At 41.2% G+C, this 10,572-nt stretch overlaps 1 protein-coding gene across 1 annotated transcript; it reads left to right on the forward strand.

The window, feature by feature from the left end:
• The first annotated feature begins 2,917 nt into the window (after positions 1 to 2,917).
• LOC140855716 (pentatricopeptide repeat-containing protein At5g56310-like) lies at positions 2,918 to 4,618 on the forward strand. The gene has a single exon (XM_073252206.1). The coding sequence runs from the start codon at positions 3,017 to 3,019 to the stop codon at positions 4,340 to 4,342; it is 1,326 nt and encodes a 441-aa protein (XP_073108307.1). The 5' UTR covers positions 2,918 to 3,016; the 3' UTR covers positions 4,343 to 4,618.
• The last annotated feature ends 5,954 nt before the right edge of the window (positions 4,619 to 10,572 follow it).

The following is a 10,572-nucleotide window of genomic DNA, read 5'->3' on the forward strand; positions in this document are numbered from 1 at the left end:
GATTCCAGACCCCCACTTTTTTCAACTAAATACTCCCTTACTTCTTACGTGTCCTTTTGTGCGGAGTGTTCTTTCTACCTTCAAGATATGCTTGAATATTAGAGGTTGGTAAGCCAACTTTTTCTCGCTTTGGTCTTTTTGGAGGAGCAAGAGAGTTCATCAATCATTTAGGAGGGCATGGGATCAGCTATTGAGGCATCCTTTTGGTATATTTGGCAAGAAAGAAATGGTAGCGTCTTTCTCAACTAGAAGAACTCTATATTCACCGCTCTTCAAAAGATCCTAAACTCTTTCCCCCTTTGGGAGAATCTCTGTTCTGCAAAGAATTGATGTAGCCTGTCTTCTTTGGTTATCCACCATGGTGCTTGACTGTCCTTAACTGTCCTAACGGCACCCTTCGATATGCACCTTAAGATTAAATGTTTATGTTTTGCTGACTTCTCCATATCTGTAACTTTTTGTACATTCTTTTGATCAATAAAATGGGGGAGGCTTCTCACTTCCTCTATGTTACATCAAAAAAAAGAATATAAATACTCGCAAGTAATGTTTTTCATGGACTTCAATTCTGCATTCTCACAAATTCTTCCATCCCGTGCGTTGGAATTAAGGAAAGCTGAACTGGTCATTTTCATTTTTGGTTCGTGTTATCCGCCTCCTTCTGCGCCTGCAGATCGTTCCAAAATTCTTCAAGCAAACGACACATTTTGCACGTTTTCATGGTGTAAAAGTGGAACCCTCCGGGTCTTGTCGCATAGAGGGTGCCAGCTAAGATGGATAAATTACTTCTAAGCAAATTATGAAACAACATGATTTGTGTGCTTAGTTTATGGCTTTGGTTACAAACTACTTGTAGTATATTTCTAATGAACTTCGTGGAAATTGATTTTGTTTTTCCCCAAAGGTCTATTTTCTAAAACGATGTGCTTGCGTGTGATTTATATTAGAAAAGCTTCGCATGCGAGATTTCTAAAATATCTTGTGGCATTTTTTTTTTGGTCTCTTTTTGATTGAAGGGGAGGCTAAGCAACCCAATTTTATGAAGAGAAACTTTTTAATAGAATTCCGAGATTATTCATTTTTTCTCTTTCATAAGGTACATTATTTCCTTTCTCTTGAACCAAAAGAGCTTAATTTCCAGTTTCTCTAAATGAACATAATCAGAGTATTTCGTAATGAAAATAATCACAATTTTGCAATGAACTGTCTGAAGTAGTTCAGAAGCTAATACCGTATTCTTCCCATAAACAGGTCATAGCTGCAGTTCTATTTAGTCTACTTGCTAAACATGGACAATTTATAAACGGGAAGAAGGTGAAAATTTGAAGAATTAAATATTAAAGTTAGATGTGGATGCAATTCTTTTTTGAAGTATAACCTGAGTCAGCCATTTCCTAGCTAAGGCCTAGTTTGGTTGCACACTGGTTTGAAGGTTTTGGAAGTAAATTTAAGGAAGTGCATTTTTGGAAGGTGAGTTTAAGTTATAGGCATTTGGCTTCACGAAGCAATACTCGAGACATTTGATATTCTCTATTACTTAGAAATACATGGAGGCAAGTCCCCAGACGCCACTACAAAATTCCTTTGACTGTGGTGGGTATTTTTCTACTTCTTTTGGTTCAACAAAGATTCTTCATGTTAATGAAATATTATAACCTGGTAGATGTAACTATTGTTTTATATTAAAGTCGAATCTCCTTGACATATTTATAACATTTCCTAGGAAAATATATATTTTGAATGCTTGAGAGACTATGTCATTTTGATTCTTAAAATGTATAAATTAGATTGTTCATCCACGATGATCTAGTTCTGCCCTAACATCTAAACCTATTTTTTATGGTTTCAGGGGGACTTATATAGCTAAGAAGCCTTATCCTAAATTGCAAGAAACAATCTAGCTCAATTTTTTTCCTACACTAATAACTAGATAGGTAGTAAAACTCTAAATTTTCCAACAATCTAGCCATTTATTCATTTTTACCCCAACTGTTTAGATAATCATGCAACTCCACAAAGTTCTGATTTTTTTTCTTTCCTATTATTTATTATTATCGACTCCAATATATCAGACTAGTATATGAATGTATAGTCATCAATATATAATAATTTAATGAATTTTCCATCGAAATACAAGAATCGAACAAATCATAAGATTCATGAATAATTGAATAAATCCTAATCAAATAATTTATGAAGATTTGGCTAAAGAAAAAAAAAAAACAACAATGATTATGTTTGGAATATTGTTAGATATGATTTTAGATCATCAATAGTCTTGTTTTTCCTCCTTTTTCATGCATGAATAATCATATTCTCCCTAATAAGATACCTCCTCTCGCAGGTCACAACTTAGCTTCCTCTAAGAATAAGTCTAGATCCTTTATATAAGTCTTACAAATTTTACAAGTGAAAGCAATATATTCTAGCCTCACTTGAAAAGATTAAAAACCCATAAAAACATAACCATAAAGTTTTTTTCAAGAAAAACAAAGATCGAAAATTTTTCCTCCTCTCAAAGTAGCATAAGATTAGACCCCCAACAAAATGTATGAATTGCAGGATAGAGTTTATTGACAGTTAGAAGTTATAATTAGCCTATTATGTTTAGCAACAAAGAACATTGAAAGTATAAGAAATAGAAAGTCTTGTATTCCAATTTCTTCTCACCTTTGAAAAACTTGAAATGTATCTTCAATCAAATTGCACAATGCAGCTCATTATACGTGGCTCAATCTAACAATCTATTTTTCTAGCCTAACCCAAGGCTAGCTAGATAAGTCTATATGTAACGCAAGCTCCAGATTTTGTCCTTAAGTATCAAGAAAGACCGACAAGTCAAATCGAGTGATGTGTAATTTTTTGATTTTTCAAGTTATACCATCAAATTAGATGGCTATTTTGTGGCTGCCGATCAGGACCGGTAAGCTCGCGAGTGGGTTTTGTTGGACCCCAGACCCACTCACGCTCAGCAACAATGGTGTAGCCTGCAGTCTGGCCACGTCAATGATATCCGATGGCAGCGCCCCAAAGCCAGGAGCTCCTCCGTTTAGCCCACGCCCCCCTCTCGCACTTCTCCGCCTCCGCCTCCGCCTCCGCCATCCGGAAGCCCTCTTGCCCCGACGAAGCCCTGCGGCTTTTTAAGCTCAGGTTCCAACGCCGCCGTCCCGGCTTCGACCCCTTCAAGACCCACGTCGCCGTCTCCACCCTCAAGGCCTCCTCCTCCGTCCCCCTCCTCGTCCCCCACCTCCACGCCTACTTCCTAAAATCGAGCCTTTTCACCGACGTCCATGTCGCCTCCGCCCTCGTTCACAACTATGCATTATCCTCCTTCTCCATCGCCCGCCTCCTGTTCGACGAAATCCCCAACTGGAACATCGTCACCGCCAACACCATGCTTACCTGCTACTCGAGGCACGGCCGCCTCAGCAAAGCCCGCTCTCTCTTTAACAGCATGAAGGAGAAAGATATTGTCTCCTGGTCGGCCATTATAGGCGGCTACATGGACGCCGGGCACCGGACCCAGGGGCTCGAGCTCTTCCAGGAGATGATGAAGACTGGCCACCTGAAGCCCGATTCGCTGATGCTCGTGACGCTGCTCTCCGGGTGCGGCTCCACGGGCTCGCTCCGGTTGCTGGGAAAATCCATCCATGCCTATGCCGTGAAGAATGGAATCGAGATCAACGTCCAGCTGGGGACGTCGCTTATCGACATGTACGCCAGGTCCGGTTGCTTGATTAGCGCGTTCCGTGTATTCGAGAGAATGCGGGAGAGGAACGTTATGCACTGGACGGCTATGATTTGCGGGTTGGCCATGCACGGGCACGGCAAGGAGGCGGTTGCCTTCTTAGACAGAATGAGGGAGGTGGGCGTGAGGCCCAACGAGATAACATTCACTGGGGTCCTCAGTGCCTGCTGCCATGCAAGACTGATCGAGGAGGGACAGAGGTATTTCTGGAGCATGGTCCAAGAATTTGGCTACAAGCCACAAATTCACCATTATGGTTGCATGGTCGATCTTTTCGCCAAGGCCGGGAGGTTGGAGGATGCTTACGCTATTATCGAGAGTATGAGAATGGAACCAAATATCATCGTGGGGACTTGTTTTCTGGCAGCTTGCAAGGAGTATAAGAACTTTGAGATCGCAGAGAAAGGGATCGAGAAGGTTTTGAGCATGACGATCCCTGATGAAGATGGCGGAGTCTACACGCTAATCTCTGATTTGTATGCATTGGGGGATAGGTGGAACGATGTGGAACGAGTAAGGAAGTTGATGGATGTGCATAGTGTGAAGAAGAGCAGAGGGTCTAGTTTCATTGAGGTAGAAGAAAAGGCAAGGTGACATAGAACTAATATTAGGAAGTGCCAGGGGTGTCTGGTTCTATTGGGATTGTTTGGAAAGTTCAAGGTGCTGCTGGTTGATGGATTCTGATTCTGGAAGCCCAACACCAGCTGAACGCGGAGAAGGCACTGCATGAATTGAGATGATTAGAGAACTATAACGATGAGAAATTCTTTGTACACCACCTGTGGTATAGAAAATCCGATGTAGAGCACACCGTCTCATTTGGTTTAACCACATAACTATCGCTTTTTAATGTGCATTTAATATTCATAATTTTATTTTTTCATTTGAAATTTTGAATGACGAAAATGTTCTCTTCAAAAAAAAAAATTATGATATCATATGCAGGTATTATGACATCCTGCATTGAAATTATGATTTTCTATACAAAATGTCATAATTTTTCTATAAGATATCATAATTTTGGTAGAAATATTTGCATCATTGAAAAATTTTTTTCTTTATGATATTTTTTGAAAAAATTATGATATGTATAGAAAGTTATAATTTTCAATGCAGAATGTTATAATATTGATATAGGATGTCATAATTTTTTCAAAAAAGAAGCGGCATTTTCGCCATTCAAAATTTCAAACGAATAAGTGGAACTTCAGATATTAAATGCATATTGAAAAGTGATAATTACGTAATCTAATCGGGCGAGATGATGCACTCTACGTCGGATTTTCTACATGCGGGTAGTGTACAAAGAAATTTCCCTGCAATGATTAGCAAAAATCTTGGTGAAGACACCCATTTGTTAAAGAAGTCATGATAGAGCCCTAAGTGTTTCTATGTGGGATTTTCATTACATTTCAACAATTGAATCCTGGGATTACATTAATTATTCTGTTTTCATCGTGGTGAGGAGTTGTACTTATACTGAGGCGCACCATTTTTACTAGAAAATAGATGGAGACAAAAAGTTATGGGCTGCAGGGTGCAGTGTACCATCCTCTCTGCTAAGAAGTGCTCTCTCGTTTCTAAACCTGTCTTTCTAAAAGAAAGAATCCTTGGTCATGGGTGATTTAGGTTGGAAAACCTTTAATTCTTGCAGAGGATGAATGTAAGAAAAGTTAAATCCAGGTGCAACATAAAAATTCTCTCTTAGAAAACCTATTATGAATATAATGGATGTCCTGTTTAGGAGATACCATCAAGAAAAGCTTAACATATAGAATTCCTCAACAAGCTAATATGGAGATTGAAGGATTCAAGAAAGAGTGTCTGAGGTGCAAATTATTGTAAAAAATTCTACTATGAACTTATATGAAGATTTTTTACTAAATATTTACATAAAAAAAAAATACAAACCTCATTCAATTTAAATTTAGCCTAAGTAAACTAGTCCGTCGAACCCAACAATGTTTTCATGCATGGGTCCATGTGCCCCAAGTTTTTAGGTTGCATTTGGTAGCTGGCAGTCTATCTAGATTGCTGGCAATTTAAAGAGATCCCATCAGATTATCATGTTTGGTATGCTTTTCGCATTGGTAATTCAAATTATCAAATAATCCAGATTATCTCTCATGAGGTAATCTGAATTATCAAGAAGAAGGGTGGTTATCCAGTTACCACTACTTTAGTAATCTTGTAATAAAATTTTTAGACGAAACTGCCTTCCTTCCATCCCCTCTTCGCTCGTGTCTCCCCTCCCCACCTCCCCACATGGTGCCACCCATCGCTTGCTCGTGTCTCCTCTCCCCACCTCCCCACGCAGCACCACCCATCGCTCGTCCGTGCCTCCGACGGCAGGGCCGCTTCCTATGCCACCATCGTAGCCTTCGCCATCGTCCTTCCCACCACCACCACCTATCCCATAATCTTCTTCCTCATGATGGGCAGTGAAAAAAGAGGGGCCAAAACCAGCATCCTCTACAAAATCCAACCTGCGGTGGTCAAAAACCAATCAATTGGCAGGCCACAATTATCTCCTTAACGGTAGCCGCCGACAATCAAGAGGGAACCACTGGCCTATTGAGATCCGATGGTCTCACGGGGATGATCGTGCATGGAAAAACGAGACAGCCGGCTGGCCATCTCTTTCCTGATCTTCGCTGTCTTCTTCCACTGACATGGCCTCCGGTGGGGTGGGTGAGGGCAGCGACGCGGGTGGGCGAAGGCAATAATGGAGGCGGCCACAGGGGTATGGGGTGCAGGTTCGTCGAGGGGCCAAGGGGTGGTGCGGGAGGGTGGGAGGAGGCATGGATGGCTGGGAGGCGGTGTCGGAGGTGCGACGACCAAGGGGCGATGCCGGATGGCTGAGGGTGAGGGGAGGGGGAAGGGGGGTCAGGGCGTGGCGTGTGGGGGAAGAAAATGGAAGGAATAATAATAATAATAATAATAATAATAATAATAATAAGTATTAAAAAATAATAAAAAATTAAATTATTTGACTATTTAATTAAAAAATATTTTTTTCATATAATAATTTTTATCATTAAAAATTAAATAAATATTTTAAAATACTAAACTAATAAGAATGATATTTTGAAATTTTGATGTTATATTATCAGTAATTTAATTGTCATACCAAATATGTCAATTAAGATACCAAACACAGTAATCAACATTACTAACAATCTATTTAGATTGCAGATAATCCAGATTACCACTGCCTGATGGTGCACCAAATACAACCTCATAGTTATGATTCAACAGGACAAGATAATCAATGCATGTTTACATGGTTTTAATCTTCTAAACTGGGTGACCAAGTAATGTTCTAGACGATATGATCAATACTCGAGACCATGTTTTTAGCCTTCAAGAAGTGGAAATGTGGTTTACCAATCTCTTTCATATAGAGATTGGCATGCCCGTAGTCTAGATGCATTTTTTCAACCTGTTGGTGGACAGTATTTATTCAAAAAAGGTTCTCCTTGGCCTGGATATGACAACCGGAGCTAGACGACCTGCTAGGATAGAAATGGCTAGAGATACGTTCCCAGAGAAATATGTTGGCAATGAAATATGGAGATTTTCCTCACCAAACTCGTTCTCCCAGTAAATATTAAATACTATAGTCAGGTAATTGATCCTCGCGACAGAGCTCATGTAAGTGCAGTGCAGGTGTAGGTATAGCGCATAAATGATTAGTTACAAACAAATTCTATGTAGAGGACTTTGTCGTGCTAAAAACCTAAGAAAGGAAGATTCTCGCATGCCTCCATGCTTCAAAGACCCCACTTTGGGCTGTGGAATTGCTAATGATATTATGTGAAATTGCTGATGATAAATTCTTCCTGCGCATCCAAGCAGACTGTAAAGCTTGAACCAGAAATTGCTAATGATATTATATGAAATTGTATCTTCAATTTGATTACCTGATCTATAGTTTCTCTCTAAAAAGATGAGTACAGAATTGTTCCTTATCATCCATATTCTCTGCCCACTAGACCTTTTATGAGATCTAGGGATTTCTGGGTTGTTCTTTTTTTTGATGAAATGGGCGGTGATACCACCCAGAATTTATTTGAGCATGATGTATATTTATAGAGTAATGAATCAAGCTGAGGAAGCTCAATTCTAAGATGAACAAAGGTAGCTGCAGAGTCAGGTTTACAGAATATCAAATTACAGAAATTCAGATTACATATTTTCAGATTACAGATTCTGAAAAACTGTAATAACAGGGTTGTGGACTTCAGAGTTTCAGGTTGCATATTTGAAAACACTGATTATGGCTTCAGATATCATTGACATAGAGAGTTAGGGTAAGCAATAAATGATTTGGTTGCAGCTCTTATCTTTGTCAAACTGAACGTGAGTTGTAATCTTCAAATCTGAAAGTGCTAGAAGCTCTGTTCTACTCTGACAACAGGCACCTCAGGGAGTTAAACAGGGATGTAGTAGGCTCCTGTTTCCACGATTTAGCAGCCTGAAGTCAGTCTTTTAACACTGCTAATCCTGTGTCCATTGTCTTTCCATAGGAATATGCCTCAAATCTAAAAACCCTTTTGTTTCGTTCTTTCCACAGACACCACATAATTGCAGAAATTACACAAAGTATTGCCTGTTTACAGGTTCTTGTTTTGAAATTAGTCATCCATTCACCCAGCAGGACTTGAAGATTATGTGGTGGGGGAGGTAGAGAAAGATGCTGGCTGATCACAGTCCAAACCTGCAAGGAATAGGTAGTCAACGCTTTCGTCCATAGAGCAGCACAGAGGATAGTGATCAGGCATTGGGAATTTATGCTTACGTAGGTTAGCAGCAGTGAGTATTTTGTTGTGAAAGGTAAGCCACATGAAGATTTTTACCTTGGCCGGAATATGCAGAAACCAAATGCTCTTGGGAAACCGTGAGATCATACCACTGTAAATAAAGAAGTTGTGTGCGCTGCTGACGCAGAAGATGCCATCTCCAATGCAAAACGTCGGCATCGGAAGATAGGCGAATGGGTCTTAAAAGAGTCTGCAATCGATTGAACTCTGATCTAGCAGCTGAGTTAAGGGGATCATAGAAGTTGTGTTGTCTGTCAGCAGCAAGAAGGAATTCATGGACAGCGATATTTGGTGTAAGAGTAATCCTGAAGAGGTTTGGAAATAGATCTTGCATATAATTTCCTTCAAACCAGTAGAGTAGTCAGTCCACAAGAAAGTTCATTCTCCATTTCCTATTCTGCTTTCAGTGCATGTGCTGAACAGGGGGCGGACCTTTAGAATATTCTTCCAAGATTGGTATGCCTTCAAAGATCGCGGTATTGGCATGCAAGAGCATTCCTGTCACCATAGTATTCATTTTGTATTAACATTTTCCATGTTTTTGTATTAACATTCCATCTTTTAAGAAGTAGGCATTTGTTGAAAAGTCTAAGGTTTAATACACCCAGACCTCCGAGCTTCTTTGGTTTGTAAACATTCTCCCAACTTACCAAACAATGTCCTCCATTGCATTGCTTATCCCCTCTCCATAAAAAATTCCTTTTTCTTCGGTCAATTGAGATGATCATCATTGTGGAAAGAAGGTAGCTTGACATCCAATATGAAGGCAAGGCTGACAATACTGAATTAATCAAGGACAGGCGTCCACCAAGAGATAGAAGCTTACCTTTCAAAGACGCCAGTTTCTTATCTACCTTCTGTAGTAAGAAGTTCCAGTCAAATGCTTTCATGGGGCCAATTGACAGAGGAAAGCCAAGATACGTGGTGGGCAAATTTGCAAGCTTACATCCCAACATCGCTGCCTATCTCATGGCATGGATTTGTGGTAAGTTAATGGTGTAAAGTGTACTCTTATCAAAGTTTATTTTCAGCTCGGATAGCATTTCGAAGGCATATAGCATAAATTTGAGGTGCTGAACATGCTAGCGATTTGCATCAGAGAATAAGATATATCATCGGTATACTGCAAGCAAGTAATTTTTCTAGTGACGGATGGTGAACCTATACCAGATATGAGCCCATTTCTAGCTGTAAGCTTGAGGATATGAGACCAAGACCACTTCCAACAAAGCTCGAACGAAGAAGATATGCGCGAGAGAAATCGGCACGGAACCCGAAGTGGCAGAGAACCGCCAGCGGCCGAAGGCGGGCCGGCGGAGCTGCGGCGGCGCGGTTGCCAGCACGCGGCAGTGCGCGGCCCGGCCCGAGCATGTGGGTGCGCGGGTCGGCCCACGCCTGGGTGCGAGGGGCGCAGCCAGGCCCAGGCGCGCCGCGCGGGCATGGCCCAGGCCCACGTGCTGGCTGGCCCAGGCCCAGGCGCCACTGGGAGCCCATTTTTCCCGATCCACGGTGGATCGGGCCGTCTACGGCCGGGCACATGGACCGCGTGGGCATTTCCCACGTATTTCGTACAGTCCACGGCACTATTCCGTGGATCGGTCATAATTGGACAGTTCTGAGAGGCTTGTAGTGTTGATCCGACGGTCCGGAGCTTGTTTTGAGCTTGATTAGGACTCCTAAACCTAATCTATCATGTCCTTAAGGCCTTTAAAAGGCTATGATCATGAAACAGAAGTGTGGTGGCTGGTGATCTCATGGATGCGCACGGGCTTCAGCGGAGATCGAACCCATGGAGAAAAAGAGAGAGACGCACAACGTTGAGGAGAGAAGGAGCAGGGCTCTTGGACAGTAGACAGCGGTCGCTTCAGAGGTTCAGGGAGGTCTTCCAAGAGAGAGCTTTTGTGAGGGAGAACTTTTTGTGAGGAACAAATTGGGTGTACGAGGGTTGAGGATGAGATCTCCTCTTGTAATATTTCTTTTTTCATAGTGAAGTTCGCATGT

This window comes from Elaeis guineensis, chromosome 2 (assembly GCF_000442705.2).
Source record: "Elaeis guineensis isolate ETL-2024a chromosome 2, EG11, whole genome shotgun sequence".
Taxonomy (NCBI): Eukaryota; Viridiplantae; Streptophyta; class Magnoliopsida; order Arecales; family Arecaceae; genus Elaeis; species Elaeis guineensis.